Source organism: Colius striatus, chromosome 2 (assembly GCF_028858725.1).
Source record: "Colius striatus isolate bColStr4 chromosome 2, bColStr4.1.hap1, whole genome shotgun sequence".
Taxonomy (NCBI): Eukaryota; Metazoa; Chordata; class Aves; order Coliiformes; family Coliidae; genus Colius; species Colius striatus.
The window spans coordinates 46,930,112-46,947,888 of NC_084760.1; the positions used below are offsets into that span (position 1 = coordinate 46,930,112).

Below are 17,777 nucleotides of genomic sequence, written 5' to 3' on the forward strand. Positions count from 1 at the left end.
AAGCTCGCTGCAGCCTCCGCCCGAAATCACCTGGCGTCCCTGGGAAGGGAAGAGAGGGGAAGGGAGTGGAAGGCGGGCGGTGCCGCTGTTGAATAATTGAGCGCTGGGGCCGGCCCCGCACCGCCCCGCGTTCCGGAGCACATCTGAGAGCCCGGCACGGCACGGCACGGTACGGCACCGCTCCGCTCCTCGGACCGCCGCCTCCACACTGCTCCGCACCATGGCTCTGCTCCTGCAGCTCCGCACCGTCTCGGGCCTCCGCGGCAAAGCCGACCGCATCGCCAAAGCGGCTTTCCGAGGTATCGGGAGGGGGGGTGGTCCTGGGGTAGGTTGTGTCTTCCCGCAGCCCCCTGCCTCAGTTTCCCCACCGCGACCGAACTTGGGTTGGGTTGGGAAGGGAGACGGGGTGCGAGCCTGCTAGCTTTAAGGGCTCCCCACTCCTTCCCATCTGTATGACCCCCTGCCCTGAAAGCTGCTCTCCTGGGGTCCCCCTCCCCACCTGCACCCTGCCTGGGACACTGCCACCTCCACATTGCCTCTGCCCTGAGGAGGGGCATTCATCTAGGGGAGGTTCCAGGGTGACAAACCTGCCCCCCTGCCAGGAGCAGGGCTATGCCCCAGCTGGGGGGAGCTGGACTCCTGCCATAGGGTCAAGGGATCTGTCGCCAAGCTCTGCCCCTAAGAAAGAATCATTGGAAGAGCCAGGAGGAGAACTTGCCTTGTGCCAGGACTCGGTGTGTGTCTGCGTTTCTTCTACGGATGCTGCAGTTTGGGTTTTTCTGCTCAGATCTGTGCCAGCTCCAAAGCTTTCCAGGGGAAGCTACAAAAATTGCCCAGGGTTTCATACCTTCAGCAGCAGCCAAATCTCTTCCAAGCTCGCTGAGGGCTTAGGGAAGGCTCAGATTGAGCTTGCTGTGTGGTGGTGGGTCGCTTCTCCAGCGTGTGGGAGCCGACTGGCAGGCAGAGGAGGATGTGGGGTGGTTTGCCAGGAGTAGCAATCCCTTCTCTTGGTGAATGCAGGGACAACAGCTATTTTCAATACCTCCAAGCCAGACCAGCATTATAATGCTGCCTGAAATGGCCTTCCCTGCCCTGCTTCAGTGACCATGAAGTCATTAAAAAGGGACCATCACTCCTTTATTGCCCTGCCCTGCATCCTAGCAGCAGCTCAGGTGCGGCTGGCCGACACTGAAACCCCAAGCCCAGGACACAGTACCCATCAGATGAGCAGGATCTGTCCCTGCTTGGGCATCTCTGCCTAAGAGCCACCGTGAGGCTGGATGGTCCAACCCCTGGGCGATGGGAATGACACACTCTTGCAGATGATTTGGGATCAATGCTGCACCCACTGTGCTCGCACTGCACCCACCCTGTCATGCTCATGCCAGCTTACTTGCCAGAACCCTCATAGAGTCACAGAATCATCGAGGCTGGAAAAGTCCTTTCAGATCCCTGAGTCCAACCATTCCCCCAGCACTGTCATGGCCACCACTAAACCATGTTGTTCAGCACCTCAGCTACACAGCTTTGGGATCGCTCCAGGGATGATGGCTCAACTTATGGGATACCAAGGCCTTTATTCAGAGTCACTCATTATCCAGCCCCCATCATCCTCCCAGATGGGATGCAAGATTGCCATCACTCTCACACTGTCCGAGGAGGATGACACTAAACTTTCACAGCCATGTTTCTGTTCCCTGTGCTGAACTGTGAGGAGCTGAGCTCCTCTTGGGCATTTCATAGAATCATAGAAATTCTTGCGGTGAATCATATGATCATTGAATTGTTTTGGTTGGAAAACACCTTTAAGCTTTTCGAGTCCAACCCCTCCCCTCACAGTGCCAAGCCCATCACTAACCCATGTCCCTCAGCACCTCAGCTACACGGCTTTGCAATAGCTCCAGGGATGGGGACTCCACCAGCTCCCTGGGCAGCCTGGGACAGGGGCTGACAATGCTCTCAGGGAAAAAGTTCTCACTCAGCTTCAATCTAAACCACCCCTGGGGCAACTTGAGCCCATTTCCTTTTATCCTGTCATTCATTACTGGGGAGAAGAGACTGACCCTCATCTCACTACAGCCTCCTCTCAGGGAGTTGCAGAGTGACGATGTCTCCCCTGAGGCTCCTGTTGTCCAGGCTGAACACCCCCAGGGCCCTCAGCCCCTCCCCAGCACACTTGTGCTCCAGCCCCTTCCCCAGCTCCGCTGCCCGGCTCTGGACACGCTGCGGCCCCTCAGTGTCCCTCTGGCAGTGAGGGGCCCAACACTGAACACAGCACTCGAGCTGCGGCCTCACCAAGGCCCAGCACAGTGCCTTCTTTCCCAAGGAAGAAATTTGATGTAATCTTTGAGGACAGTTGAGTTGGGGTTCAGAAATGTTCTTCCTGCCTGCAATTGATTTCTGTGCAAAGAGCAGGTTTGATCTCACAGTAGCAAATAGTCACCAGATCAGGGATATCTCTTTCCCTGCTCATCCTGAGCAGCTGTGGAATGCATGAGCAGGACACCTGATGCTTCTGTCTTTGACAAGCTTGGTCTTAGAGGAGAGGTTCCCTACTGCTAAAAGGATGGTAGAGGTGGGTTAGGGAGCATTCCCACGTGTGGTTGGGTCGGTGAAGGTAGCAGCAATGTGGGTTAGGACCGACCCATCTCTTGAACAAGACAGTGAGTGGAGAGGGGTTTGGTCTCCTTCCCTGTTCATGCCACTTGGTGTGTGTCCAAAGCTGCAGCAAGCCTTGCCTGTACAGGCAACAGCAGTTTGATTCCAAATCCTGTCTGTGTCTCACCCAAACTCCTTGTTTCAAGAGGGGCAGTTCTGTGTCTGCCCCATGGACAGGGAAATCCAGGGGCAGATCCCCTGATTACCTCTTTGACATGGAACAGAATCATTTTGGGTTGTGGGAGAGTGCTGAGCCTGGGATGTTGTCTACCGTGAGATGTGAATCTGGGACAGGACCTTGTTCTGGATGAAGAGAGCAGAATTATCACACTGTAAGGACACATAAACAGTGTGATCTTTATGGAAAGGTGATCTCTCAGACACATCGTGGATTTTAATAGTTGTAGTAACACAGGAGTTCTCACACGCTGTCAGTCTTTTCTTGACACGCTTGGTGGTACTTGGTTTGTGCCAGGTTCCTAATTTCTTTGGGTGAGGCAGGGCCAGGTCCTGTAGGTGCCTGGGCTAGACATTGGACTGCACCAGTGGGTCTCAGTGCTGGGTTTCAGCAGGTAGCTCCTGACAGCCATCTTTGAGGATGCACAGCTCTGCATTGCCTTGCCTTCTGGGAGAAGGCTTTACTGCCTCAGGGAGGGGAGTTTAGGGCATGGCCGTGGTGCTGTGGTCCTAATGAGTGCATAAGCACATTCCAGAGCTGGGAATGGGGTCTGCTCCCCATTGGGTCCCATGCCCGAGGTGATGGTGAAACATCCCTTTGGGTACTTGGTCCACGGATGGGACAGAGCTCCTCTGGTGTTTAGTGCCCCTGTGGCTCAGGCAGTGCTTCCCTGTCCCCTTGCTTCAAGAGAATTTAGGAATAGTGGGCAGCAGAGTCAAAACATGGCAAGATCAATGCTGCTGTGAAGCTGCACTGTTGGTCTTGTTGGCAGCCTCATCCTCCCCAAGCAGCTTTTTAAATCCCTGGCTGTATCTTTGCTATGTGATTAAAATGATGCTGCACCATGGCTGCCCTGATCTCCATGAGGGCTGGCCATGACTCTTCTGTCCAACAAGGGTCCACCCAAACTGCCCCAGGGCTGCCTAGCTCTGGGATGAGGGTAGGATGGGGGTGGAGTGAAATGGAATGTGATGGGGTGAAGGCAGGCACATTGGCCTGGACCCTCAGTGCCAAATCATAGAGGGGATGTGGAAGGAATCTTTAGAGATCATCTAGTCCAACCCCCCCTGCTAAAGCAGGATCACCTAGATTCAGGGCAACACTTCACTGTGTGTGGTTGGGTTTCCAGCCTTCTCCTCCCTCTCCTCACCCACTAACAGAACAACCTGGGGAGTAATTGGGCAGAGCTCTCTGAGTGGGTGTTTACTCATTCAACCAAAACCATCTCTCATTGCATGAAAAGAAGTTAAAGTGCTTGATTCCAGTGTGACAGGCTGCCATGTACATTTCTGCAGGTGGGCAGTGCTCTCAAACTCTGCTTGACTGCAGCTCAGGTGGGAGATGAATAAATCACAACCTTGTTAGCAGTGTTCCTGAGAAAGGACTGAGACTGACAGCCGTGTGGGATGGCTGTGGATAACGCTGCTCTGCTTCTCCCAGGGATCCCTGCATTCCTGGCAGCCCCTGCGAGCTGTAGCTGCACTGTTTGCATGTTACAAATAGGAGAAACTGAGGCAGGAACAGGAGCTCCCAGGTCTGGGCCCAATGGAGCAGCCAGGGAGAGGTGCCAGGTTATCTGTCTCCTGGTTTGGAAGTGGGGAAATGGACTGTGCCCCAGCAACGTGGCCAAAATGCACTCCCACCCCTGAGCATCAGAGATTCATCTCCAGCCATGGCATTGGAATTAACTTGCCAGACTCCCTGGGGATGCTGCTACCAACCTGGGGGGCTGGGGGGTGTTGACATGATCCTTTGGCTTTATCATCCTCTCAGTTACTCATAGGAGATTTGGGGCTGGTTTTGAACTTCAGTGGCTCCTCACCCCACAGCAGCCACCCCGGCCACGCTCCAGACTGGCTGAGTAGTGCTCCAAAGCCCTGGATCTGTTGCTGTTGCAGCCTTCCATCTCTTTGCTCTGCATGTGAAACTCAGCTAGGGTTGGCTTGAAGACTTTCTGCTAACACTTACTTGTTAGGCTGGCAGCAGGGGAAGAGCAGAAAAATGAACTCTGCTCATTTTGGGAGTGCCTGCTCCTGTGCCTTAGTGAGGTCTGAACTCCTGCAGGGTCACTAGCCCATGGTAGTTCTCACTCTCAGACCAGCCTAATTGCATTTGTGAAGGAGAGGACTTGTGCCTCCCCCCCCCCCCCCCCCCCCCCGCTTCATGCAATTAGAGTGCTTATCAGCTAATTGATCACAGATGGAATTCTAAAGAGCTTCTTGGCGAGGCTTCCTCTCTGGATTAGAGTCTGTAAATGAGGGAGATCATTCATGGATACCTCCTGGAGCTGGTGGATAATGTAATCAAACCTCTCTGTGATGCCCCAGATTGGGAGAGGATGGGGCAAGAGGGTCCCACTGTTTCAGCTTCTATTGTCATACTCTTAGGAGAAATATTTCAGATGGTAGATTGCCCCCTTTGGAGTGTCCTCTCCCAGATATGGCTTCCTGTGTGTGTTTACTTACAGCTGATCCACCTCTTGATTTGTGCATGTTCTCCTTGTTAGTGTGGTCCCATATCTATGTGGGGGTGCTCTTCAGCACCCACTTGAGCTCCCCACAAAGCTGAGATGCTGACTGTGTCTCTGGCACATATTACCTCTCCCATCACCTAGGAGGCTACGGGTCCTAGAGCCATCAAAGCACACAATTGATTTAACTCAGAAAGGACCTTAAAACACATCTCACTCTACCTCCCTGCCCTGAGCAGGGACACCTTCCACCAGACGAGGTTGCTGCAAGCCCCATCCAACCTGCCTTTGAACACTAACAGGGATGGATTGGAGCTGAGGAAGAACTTTTTTCCCTGAGAAGGTTGTCAGCCCCTGTCCCAGGCTGCCCAGGGAGCTGGTGGAGTCCCCATCCCTGCAGCTATTGCAAAGCCGTGTAGCTGAGGTGCTGAGGGATATGGGTCAGTGGTAGGCTTGGCACTGTGAGGGGAGGGGTTGGACTAGAGGAGCTTAAAGGTCTTTTCCAACAGAAATGATTTTGTGATTCTATGATGTCATTCCCCCAAAGCTTGAGGAGCCCCTGTTCAACCAATCCACCAGAGAAACTGCCACCACCCGCATTTGTTTCCTCTCCAATAGATGGGACAAGTCTGGAACACACCGATGAAGCACACACCATAAAAACCTTAATTAGCTCATAAAGTGTGGTGTTAAGTGCCAGTGTTCCAAATCTGAAGTTGGATTCACCCTCTCATGTGAGCTATGTCTCCTCTGCACCCCCTCACCCACCTACATGTTCCTGTGGTACCCTCACACATTTGCAGATGCCTTTTATCCACCCCAGATGATACTCACAGTCTTGGCTCCTCTGAAGCCACCCTGCAGCCACTGACCCTGGCCTCTCACTGTGCACTCCCCATCCGTGTCTGCCACCCCAGCTGCCTCTTGCTTTGCTCCAACCACCTTGGTTTTTTTTCCCACCAGGGCTCTCCTTCTACACCCGAGTGCTTGAAAACTGTGAGGATGAAGCCAGGTTTGAGGAGGTAAGACAAGATGTATCTTCCCCATCTATCTCTCACATCTGGTTTGCTTTGCTGTAACGACCTGTCCAGATGAAAATCCCTTTTCCCCAATTTAAGTGTGTTGGCATCTTTGTTATCTACTCCAGGGTTTCTCCTGGCAAGTTCCAAATGAGTCTCTTGGCCCTAGCCTGTCTGGGACTGTGGACACAAGGTGTCCTGTGAAGTGGGAACAGCCCTACAGCATTTCCTCATGAGGCAATTAATTGAAAAGGAAATTAAAATCCATATTGTTTGCGCTGAATATTCAGGAGAAATTGCTTGTCTCCTCTGGGGCACTTGGCTCTCCTTTCTCTTGCCACAGGGGGAAAAAAACTACTCCTTGTTTCAAATCCCTGGTGCCTCAGCTGTGGGTGCTCAGCCTTCTAGCCCTGCATCCCTCTGCTCACACCAGATAACAAACGGTCTGCTTTGGGTGCTGATCAGATGGTGTATTGGCCCTTCGGCACTCAGCTTTGGTCTGAGAGAGGGAAGGAACTGAATCGCAAATTCTGTGTGGTTTTAAATAAAATGCAGAATTTTCTTAAGGAGTTAGCAAGAAAATATTCTGAAATGATGGAAATAAGGTCACCCACAGAAGCAGGGAGTAGAGGTGCTGCTAAGGAATGACATTCAAAATGGCAATATGCTTTCAAAAGAGAATAGATGTTTCCTCCGATTGCTTTGTATTTTTTGTCAAAGATAACCTGTTCCTAGAGTCTGGAGAATACAAGAGGCTACAAGGAATATTAAGTCTTTAAATTGTTTATTGCTTTCTCAAGCTTTTTCCGCCTTATAGAAAACAAGGTTTCACCCCAGTTCCAGGCATGGGATGTGTTTGGGGGGTGATAAATCCCATGGGGTTCCCAGCTTGAACAGCCAGAAGCACACCCAGCTCCTCCATGCCTCTCTGCAGCCCCAGTGTGGATTAGACCTTGCTCCAGGTTTTAGGGGAAGAGTTTAATCTCAGTCTCCTCTAAACTTGCAGGGAGGATTAAGGGATAGAGGAAGCCCATGGGATGGGCAGGGTGGGATCTGCCCAGGGTTGCAGGGGATGGATGAGGCATAGTGAGGAGGATGGAGATGTGGCTCCAACGGTACTCTCACAGAGCCGAGGCAGCCGGGGGAAGCTGCTGATTTTAATGAGATGCAGATTTCTATAGATCTGCACAGAGCAATTTGTTAGTATAATAACTGATCTGAATTACAACAGTAGAGGTGTGTACTGGAGGAGTTGCCTGTGTGTCAAACCTCTTTGTGGTCTGAATGTGGAGGAGATGACCTGCTGCACAGCAGCTCTGCAGAGAGAGACCTGGAAGCAACTAATAAACATGAGCAGCAATGTGCCCTCGTGGGCAAGAAGGCCAGTGGCATCCTGAGGGGCATGAAGAGAGTGTGGGCAGCAGGTGGAGGGAGGTTCTCCTTCCCCTATCCTCTGCCCTGGTGAGGCCTCATCCTGAGTCCTGTGTCCAGTAATGGGTACAAGCTGGAACGCAACATGTGCCACAGGCACAGGAGGAGAATCTTGTTTGGTGTTGAGGTGAGGGAGCCCTGGCCCAGGCTGCCGAGGGAGGGTGTGGAGGCTCCTTCTCTGGAGGTTTCCATTCTGAGATACTGTGACTATAAAGCTTAAAATATATCAGATATGAAAGCCTTGAACCATGGATGTGCATTAATGTGCATCATATTTTCTTCTAGTGCCCCTTACTGCATTTGTAGCAATGAGCCTCAGGCTGTCCCCGTCTTGCACTTTAGATTGTGTTTATTAGAGTTCCTGCTATGGGAACCTCATGTAAACCTCATTAAAATTAGCCTGGTAGGATCTACACAATGAATTGCAGCAGAGTGAGGCAAGTTGATTTGAGGCAACATAGGTGACACGAGGGCTGGAGCCCCTCTGCTGTGGAGACAGACTGAGAGAGTTGGGAGTGTTCAGCCTGCAGAAGAGAAGGCTCCAGGGCGAACTTCCAGCAGGCTCCAGTCCCTAAAGGGCTGACAAGAAAGGCCGAGAGGGACTTTGTGCAAGGGCCTGGAGGGACAGGACAAGGGGGAATGGCTCCAAAGTGACAGAGGGGAGACTGAGATGAGCTCTTGGGAAGAAGCTTTGTCAATCTGTGAGGGTGGTGAGACCCTGGCACGTGCTGCCCAGAGAATTTGTGGCTGCCCCATCCCTGTCAGTGTTCAAGGGCAGGTTGGATGGGGCCTGGAGCAGCCTGGTCTGGTGGAACCCCTTGGCAGAGCGTTGGAACAAGACAAACTTTATGATCCCTTCCAACCCAAACCATTCTAGGATTTCATGAATCTTTCATTCCTGGATTAAGCTTTAGAATCTCCTCATCTCCTTCCACTGGTTGATAGGTGATACATCAGCTCTAGTGATGCTGCACCCACCTCCTTCCTCCCTACACCGGGATTTTCCTCGTCAACCACTTGGCTCCGGCCAGTGGAGCTGATGATGCCCGTGTGGTGCACAAAATGGAGCAGAAAATTCACATCAAATTCACACAAAGACAATAGGTTCTTTTTTTACAGCCCTAAAGAGTACATGAACCTTCCCTGCCACTGTTTAGCATTCATGAGGACCTACTGGCAGCCTGATTTTGGGGAGCCCTCATAATTTCCATTTATTTGCTTTCACTCTATTTTACATTTGTATTTTTTGTTGTTGTTTAATGAATTATGCAAAACCTACATTCCTCCAGAGCGTAGATAAGCAGATGGCTATTCCAGAGGGTAGCTACAGCACTATGGCTGTACTTGACATTGTCTGGAACAGCTGTAGGTGCCCTCCTGCACTCCTAAGGGTTTCTTCTTGGAGGAACTTATCCTGTGACTCACGCACAAGCACCCAGCACAGAAGGGAAAGGGACTCCAGTGATGGTGCCAGGCACTCTCTCCATTAATAAAACCAGATAAATTGACCCACTTGCTTAGCTTTGCAGAGGGATTTTGAGAAGGCTTTTAACAATAAAACCAATGAGGAAAATAAACAGGCATCCAGCCATAGAAGGAGGGAAGGTAATGAAAGCAGGGAAGACTTTGGGAGGAGACCCACCCCTGAGCAGTGAATCCACCACCTCTCTACCAGTGCTTCAACATCCCTCAGTGTAAACATTATCTTCCTTATAGGTACTCTGAATGTACCCTCTTTTTTTCAGCTTAAAATCATCACCTCTTGTCTTATCACTACATGCCCTGCTATGTCAGGCATGAAGGACATGTCTGTCCTTCAGTTTCTAGGTGGATCATTAAGATGATGCACCAGGACAGGCTGGGGTGACTTGCTGGAGAGCAGCTCTACAGAGAGGGACCTGGGAGTGCTGGTGGGCAGCAAATAAACATGAGCAGCAACGGGTCCTCATGGGCGAGAAGGCAAATGGAATCCTGGAGGTAGGAAGAGAGTGTGGGCAGGAGGTGGAGGGAGGTTCTCCTTCTGCTCTCCTCTGCCCTGGTGAGGCCTCATCTGGAGTCCTGTGTCCAGTTCTGGGCTCCCCAGCTCAAGAGGGACAGGGAACTGCTGGAGAGAGGCCAGTGCAGGGCTACCAAGATGCTGAGGGGACTTGAACAGCTCTGTTACCCTCATTCTGGGACTCTGTGATTCTGACAGTTCATTGGTAGAGAGCCAGGAAGCTGCATGGGTCTAATGCCCACCATAGAATCATAGAATTGTTTTGATTGGAAATGGCTTTTAGTCCTCAAGTCTAACCCCTCCCCTCACCCTGCCAAGCCCACCACTAACCCATGTCCCTCAGCACCTCAGCTACACGGCTTTGCAATAGCTCCAGGGATGGGGACTCCACCAGCTCCCTGGGCAGCCTGGGACAGGGGCTGGCAACCCTCTCAGGGAAAAATTCTTCTTCAGCTCCACTCTAAACCTCCCCTGGCACAATTTGAGGCCATTTCCCCTTATTCTGTCTTTCATTACTGGGGAGAAGAGATTGATCTCCACCTCTCTACAGCCTCCTGTCAGGGATTTGCTGAGATCCAGGCCTCCTCTCGGGCTCCTCTTCTCCAGGCCCTCAGCCCCTCCCCAGCAGACTTGTGCTCCAGCCCCTTTCCTAGCTCCACTGCCTGGCTCAGGGCACACTCTGGCTCCTCAGTGTCTTTCTTGTAGTGATGACCCACTAGTGACCATCTCATTTGGAAGAAGATGGAAAATATCACAGGTAGTAACTCTGCTAAACAACTCTCCCCTGCAACAGCATGCAGCATCTCCATCAACATGCCCTGTGGTTAGATGTGAAGTTAATATTTATGGTGGGCATGTTTGTTTCTTAGCTGTCACCCACTGTGGCTTTGCAGGGGTGTTTCGCAAAACACTCGGATGTTCATCTATCTGTAAAATTGAGCTGAAACGTTGAGTGGTCCTGCTGCTGCCAGGGAAGGAAGAACAGGTGGATGTGCTCTCAGATACCTTATGAACTCATTCCCTGGGCTTCTTCAACACTCCAGGACATAGGGCTGCCTAATTACACTGGATAAACGCAAAATCTGTGGCTTTCACGCTGTGAGTTAACCACAGTGCTTGTCCTGAAGCAGAGTAGCCATGACAAGGTTGCCTGTTGATGCAATACACCTTAGCAGCAGTCCTCACACCAGTTCTGCCACAGGAGCCCTCTGCAATGGTGACAGTCATGTAAACAAAGCAAAGAGCAGCTATTAAGTGCATCCCCTTACACAGGCCAGACCCTCCTGGGATGGGCTGGCTCTGAGAAGACAAATGAGTCGCAGAATCCCCTAATGGTGGGGATTGGAAGGGTCCTGCAGAGCTCATCCAGCCCAAGCCCCTGCTCAAGCAGGTTCCCCTCCATCAGGGGGCACAGGAACATGTCCAGGTGGATTTGGAAACCTCCTGAGAAGGAGCCTCCACACCCTCCCTGGGCAGCCTGGGCCAGGGCTCCCTCACCTCAGCACCAAACAAGTTTCCTCTCATGTGTCAGTGGCACTTGCTGTGTTCCAGCTTGTGCCCATGACCCCTTGTCCTGGCACTGGCCACCACACAACAAACACTGGCCCCATCCTCTCCACACCCAACCTTTAGGGATTTCTCAGCATTGATGAGGTCCCCTCCTTCTCTTCTGAACAGCCCCAGGTCCCGCAGCCTTTCCTCCTCACACAGATGTTCCAGTCCCCTCAGCATCTTGGTAGCCCTGCACTGGCCTCTCTCCAGCAGTTCCCTGTCTCTCTTGAGCTGGAGAGCCCAGAAAATGGGTCACCTCCATGCTTGCCACATCTGGAGAGTGCTTTAGGGCTGGGGCTCCCTCCCAGTCTCTGGTGCTGAGCTGTATTGGTTTGGTGGAAAGCAGTGGAGCTAGTCAGGCGTGACACTTGCTGCAGCCCCTGCGCTGAATTCCTCCTTGCCATGGTTTGTGTTTGCATCCTATTACCTGCCTTGTGGTATTTCCCTTCAGCCCAGGCAGTCTGATTTAATGAGACCAAGTAATCCCTCAGTGCCTGTTATAAATTAACTGAGAAAACTTCGCCTCTAAAGCATTTGCCCTCTGTCATCACTTGCATGAAGGACAGCACGACATGGAGGGAAAAAGCAACCTGCCTGCAAAGAGCTGAGGCTGTGTGAATGCAGAACAGCTCCTAGGTGACCTCAGGAATGAAATCTAAAAAGCCAAGAGTTTAGGAAGCATGTTCACTTGGTAGGAGAACACAGTGCAAAGGCTGGAGAGCTGGATCCCATAAATTCAAAGCAGAAATACAATGCAAGTGTTTATCATTGAAGGTAATCAGCTGTGGAAGCCACTTATCTGAAAGGGTAATTAAATGTTATTGTTTGAATGATGAGATGTCTTTTCAGTTTTTATCCTTTTCCCCGGTTGAAAATGTGTTCTGCTTGAGCTACAAGGTATATATGGGTTGGATTTAGGAACCTGTGAATAAAACAAGAAAATCTGTGGATGGGGTTAAGAGGTCAGGCTGAGTGACTGTAATCATCCTTTCCAGGCTTAAAGGATAGTAATAATAAAAAAATATCTACCTTAGGGGGGAAAGTGTATTACCCAGTCTCCTTCAGCTGAGTTTGTTTTTGTTCTGCTAAGGCTGAGGTGGCTGTAACTCAGAGAGACGAAGCACAGAGACATTTTCATTTTGCAGTCATGCTGACTTGCCACTGTCAGGCCTCCACCCATAAGGTGCTAGACATGGTCTGGGTGCTGTAGATCCACCACCTGCCTCTCCAAAATACACAGATAAAAATCACAGAGCAGGCAGAGAAGCTGTCAGCAGCCTCAGGTGAAACAGTGCCCAGAGGTTCACCTGTGCCTGAGACAATGTGTGTGTAAAATGAAGGGGAGGGAAATAGAATCCCAGAATGGTTTGGGTTGGAAAGGACCTCAAAGATGGTCTCATTCCAACCCCCTGCCATGGACAGGGACACTTTCTACCAGACCAGGCTGCTCCAAGCCCCATCCAACCTGTCCTTGAATACTGCCAGTGATGGGGCAGCCACAGCCTCTCTGGGAAACCTGTTGGTGGTCTGTTAGTTGGTTGGGAGTGGAGGAGGGGAGAAATTTTGTCACCTTCCAGTTCTGGGTGTCTTCCTTTAATCTGAGGCCTGTAGTCATGGCTGGATAATCAGTCTGTCCAGAGAGGACAGGAAGAGCATGACCCCCTGTCAAAGACGGATCATGGCTCAGTTTGTACTAGGATGTGCCAGTTTCTCTAGTGATGGAGAGCTGAGGCAATGTGTGTTGATTTAGGCAGGCAACCTCTAAATATCTAAGTCAAGGTGGAGGAATCCCAGTCCTGATTTTTAAGGCCCAAACCAAGAGCATCTGCAGCCTGTCTTAAATGATTTAATGAAATCCAAGGGATCTGCAACTGAATTAAGAGCTGAGACCCTTTCCAAAGCCCAGCCACAAGAAGGTAGGGACTACACTACAAAGGGATGATTTCTGATGGCAGAAAATGGTACTGTGGATTGCATTCCCCGGGATTTTAGGTCAAACTCCAAGTGCTTTAAACAAATTGCATTAGCGCCTGTAGAAAAGTAGGTCCCTCTGGAACTGAAAGGTGCAGGCACATGTGCAAGGAGATCTCTCAGGATGACATGGCATGTCACAGAGCACAGCAGATGGGAGTGGGCTTCTCCATGCTAGAGGCCTCTGGGGTTTGTTGCAGCAGCCATGGATGAGCTGCGGCGTGAACATTGCCCAACGAGCTTCTTGGTGTGGAAAGCTGTCAGGAAGGCTGTTCAGGGGAGATCCTGTGATATTTTCTAGAACACTGCATTTTCCAAATGACCTTTTACCATATTGATTTTGTCATATTCAAGTCAGGGATGGGGCAGCCACAGCCTCTCTCTGGGCAACCTGTGCCAGGGCCTCACCACCCTCACAGCTTGGAAGAACTTCTTCTTAATATCTAGTCTACATCTGCCCTTTATGTGTCAGATGTATGTGAGCAGAAAAGAGCCTGAGCCTAGACTGTGGTTTATTCTTCTGTGGTGATAACGGAGAGGTTTGGGTTTGTCTTGTACAGGCCAAGGCTTGGACAGATGGATCAGACCTGAGGCTTTGTTGAGGTGATGAGGACGGATAGACACAAGGTATCAGGAGGGAATTGAAGATCCTTTCGGTACTTAAAGGGGACTTACAGGATAGGTGAGGACAGGCTTATTTAGCAGGGCCTGCTGTGACAAGACATGCGGTGATGGTTTTAAACTAAAAGAGAGGCGATTCAGACTAGATAGAAGGAAGATATTTTTTAAACTGGGGGTGGTGAGGACCTAACACAGGCTGCCCAGAGAAGCTCTGGCTTCCCTATCCCTGACAGTGTTCAAGGGCTGGCTGAATGGGGCTTAGAACAACCTGATTTGGTGGAAGGTATCCGTGACCATGCAGAGGGTTGGACTAGATGAGCTTTGAAGATCCCTTCCAACCCAAAACATTCTATAATCCAGGCAGAAATCATGTCCACTGCACTTGGGCCTTCTGTCTCCCTCTCAGAAGGAACCAGAAGTCACGATCTTGACAGAGCAACCTATCCCATAATAAACTACCACTGGTGTTGGAACTGAAGAGTTTCTCTTGAGAAGGTCTAAGTTCTGGTCTCTTTATCTACTTCTAGACAGACTCTGGGAGTGTCACCACCCACTGTGAGGAAAGATGGAGAAACCTCTGCCCAGCTGAAACTGTAGATAATAGATGGGATCGGTTTAACATCCAGAACATTGTGGGAAGTTGATGGGTTTGGGACATGGTGTGCTCTGGCAGTTTCACCAGCATCTCTGGGGGCTGTGGTGGAGAGCAGAAGCTGAGTGCAGGAGCACAGGCTGATGAATCTCCATCAGCGTGTGTTGAGGAGCCCTGAATAGTCAGGACAGGGAAAACTTCTCAAGCGAGAGAGGCATGTTGATGGCAGGAGGGAACAGGCAGCTTGTAATTAATCTTGGGGTTGTTGGTTGCACTTATCAGCCTAGAAAGTACCAGCTAATGAAACATTGAAGCAATGGGAAGGAGGGAGCAGAGAGCAGCAGATGTGCTGTAAGGGAAAGGGCTGAGTTACATGCCTGTGATGAAGAGCCAAGAGTAAATACAGCTGCAGGATGAGGAGTGAGGCTGGACCCTAAGCAAAATGTTATCGCTGTTATGGGGCCATTTCCAGTTTTCTTTATATTTCAGGATTTTTTAAAATGTATTTATTTCATTTGCTTCCTTGACTCACTGCAAAAAATGTAAAAGGGGGGAAAAAATAACTTAAAAAATGAATGTTGGCATGTTTTTGAAGAGTTACTATTTTCTTCCTGTGAAGCTGCGTGATCAGCACTTTCCTTTGAAGACTTTGAAAGCGGTTCTGTGCTTCTATAAGTGACGTGGGGCTCAACCCCCCTGCCTCCGCAACGAGAGCGGCTTGGCAAAGGGATGTGCTTGGCTTTGGGAGGCCACCAGAGACCCATGGCTCAGGAAAAGGAAGGCAGCTCAGGTGGTTTAGCCTGGCAGATCGATTTCTTGCCTCGGGAAACAAAGAAAACCCCACAAATGAATGTGATTTATATATACTTACGTATTTTGGTGTGTTTGTATACACGTATAAATGTGTAAAATATAATAAATGTATATTATATAATCTATTATATACAAAGAAATATTATTATAGAAATGTAAAAATATATTAAAATACCTTTATACAATGCATATTAATATTCATACTCTCTCTACGTTTAAAATATTTGGCATTGAGGCACACTCTTTTTGGGCCACCTGTTAAACAGCCTTGTCTGCTAGTGAGGCTAGTTTGTCTTTTCTCATGGTTATCTGACTAGTTAGGCTAGTTAGCCTTTTCATCTCAACTCCATCCTCATCATCTCTAGAGCAGCAACTTGAAACAAGCCTGACATCCCGCTCCTGCCCTTTCTCTACAGACCTTCCGCTGGCCAGTGGCAAGCAACATTGATGGGAATGAGATCCTGGAGATCCAAGTGTTCAACTACAGCAAAGTCTTCACCAACAGGTGAGAGTATGATCTGTCCTTCTCTCCCATCCCCCAGCTCTGCTGTGCTGGGAGGAGGATCCTGCGTGAGCTGGAGCCCCATCCCTGTTTGGTTTGGAGAGTCGAGTGAGGAGGATGTTGGTGATTGATGTCTCCTGGGGAGGCCACTGAAGCTCAGATGAGATGTGTACAGCTCAGTGAGTCAAATTGCTGACTACCAGCCACTATAGGAGCCCCTCTGCTGTGGAGACAGACTGAGAGAGTTGGGGGTGTTCAGCCTGCAGAAGAGAAGGCTCCGGGGAGACCTTCCAGCAGCCTCCAGTCCCTAAAGGGCTGACAAGAAAGGCTGAGAGGGACTTTGTGCCAGGGCCTGGAGGGACAGGACAAGGGGGATGGCTCCAAAGTGACAGAGGGGAGACTGAGATGAGCTCTTGGGAAGAAGTTCTTCCAAGCTGTGAGGGTGGCGAGGCCCTGGCCCAGGTTTCCCAGAGAGGCTGTGGCTGCCCCATCCCTGTCAGTGTTCAAGGGCAGGTTGGACAGAGCTTGAAGCAGCCTGGTCTGGTGGAAGGTGTCCCTGCCTGTTACAAAGAAGCTGGAACAAGATGAGTTTTAAGGTCTCTTCCCTCCCAAACCATTCTGGAATTCGATGAACTAGATGGTGATCAGCACTACATCTATGCAATGTTTTTCCCAAGGTCCTGCCATTTGGCTCAGTCAATTTGCAGGTGTTTAAAAGAAAGGCTTTTAGTTAATTATCCAAGTGAATGTTGAGACTTAATGTAACTCCCCAGCTTTTGCAAATTCTGCAGATGTTTATTTATTTCATTCTTATTCCTGTAATTATTTCTCCCATATTTCTCTTGGTTTTGCTCCTACATTAATAATGAACACAAATGAAGGAAAGTTTGTCCCTTCTGTCAGCCTTAGTTCATTTCCCACACTTGTCCTTCCTCTCATTGCAAAAACATGGGAGCATTTCACAAAAACGAGTGGCATCTGTGAGCTGTCCTATGGAACATTTCCATTGACATTCAAGAGGGCAAAAAGAAGAAAAGAGCCAAGGAAGGGCTCTTGCTTGTGGTTGGATGTTGCGTGAGCGTTTTTGTCTTGAAATCCAGTGTCTTCCCCAGCTGGAGCTCAACAGGGTCTCCTGAAGGTCTCCCAGGCACATGTTCATGCAAAAAATTTGCTCCAGAGCCAAAAAATGAGACAGACAGATGGTATGCAGGGCAAGCATGATAGATAGACATAATTAAAAACAATAAGATTCAAAACCCCATAAAAATGCAAATGAAACATAAAATCCTAAACAATAAACAGAAAAAAAAAATACACCTACTGACTTTTAGGTAAGAGCTTAAGTAACAGGAGAGTTGAAAAAATGTCTTATTCAGCTGATTTCTGGGAGGAGAAAGATGAGTAGCCCCCGGAGGGTCCCAACACAGGTGGAATGGCAGATACAGGCAGAAGAGTGGTTCTGGGCTTATGGGGAGATCTCAGCTCTGCCACAGGAGCCCTAGAGAGTAGAGGTCCCTTTGATTAGTGTTCAGATCACCTCCTACAGGCACCTGCACTGAGTTAAGGCAGCTGTGGTGGTGACTAAGTTCATGAGTGATGAGAACATGGAATAGGAGATCTGAATCATTTCTGAAACCTTGAACTATCACAGGATCCATGGGAGAAGGAACTCCTTAGGGGTTATGGGCAGCACATGGGAGCCTGAGATGGACAGATGCACACCTTGAGATCCACCTCCTTCCCCAGCAATGTCAGCTCCAGCCTCTGGAACATACTTCTTCATGTTGTATCCGTGTCAGCAGTGGTTTTCTCTGTCTGCATGCTCCTTCAATGTCTTCCTTCACTTTCTACTCCCCTGCTGTGAGCAAGCAGCATGGACACTGCCATGTCTTTTTCCTGAAGGGACAGAGCATCCTTCCATCCATGACGGCTTGAAGTTTTGTATCTTCAGCAGACAGAAGTGAAAACATGCCAA

General features: G+C 50.0%; 1 protein-coding gene across 1 annotated transcript in view; it reads left to right on the top strand.

Moving 5' to 3' along the window:
• The first annotated feature begins 220 nt into the window (after positions 1 to 220).
• Positions 221 to 17,777, top strand: part of OTOF (otoferlin) — a 108,978-nt gene continuing 91,421 nt past the window's right edge. Inside the window, exons 1-3 of the mRNA XM_061989496.1 lie at positions 221 to 299; positions 6,270 to 6,328; positions 15,717 to 15,805. Of these exons, the coding sequence (XP_061845480.1) occupies positions 221 to 299; positions 6,270 to 6,328; positions 15,717 to 15,805 (227 nt within the window). The remainder of the gene's footprint in view (positions 300 to 6,269; positions 6,329 to 15,716; positions 15,806 to 17,777) is intronic.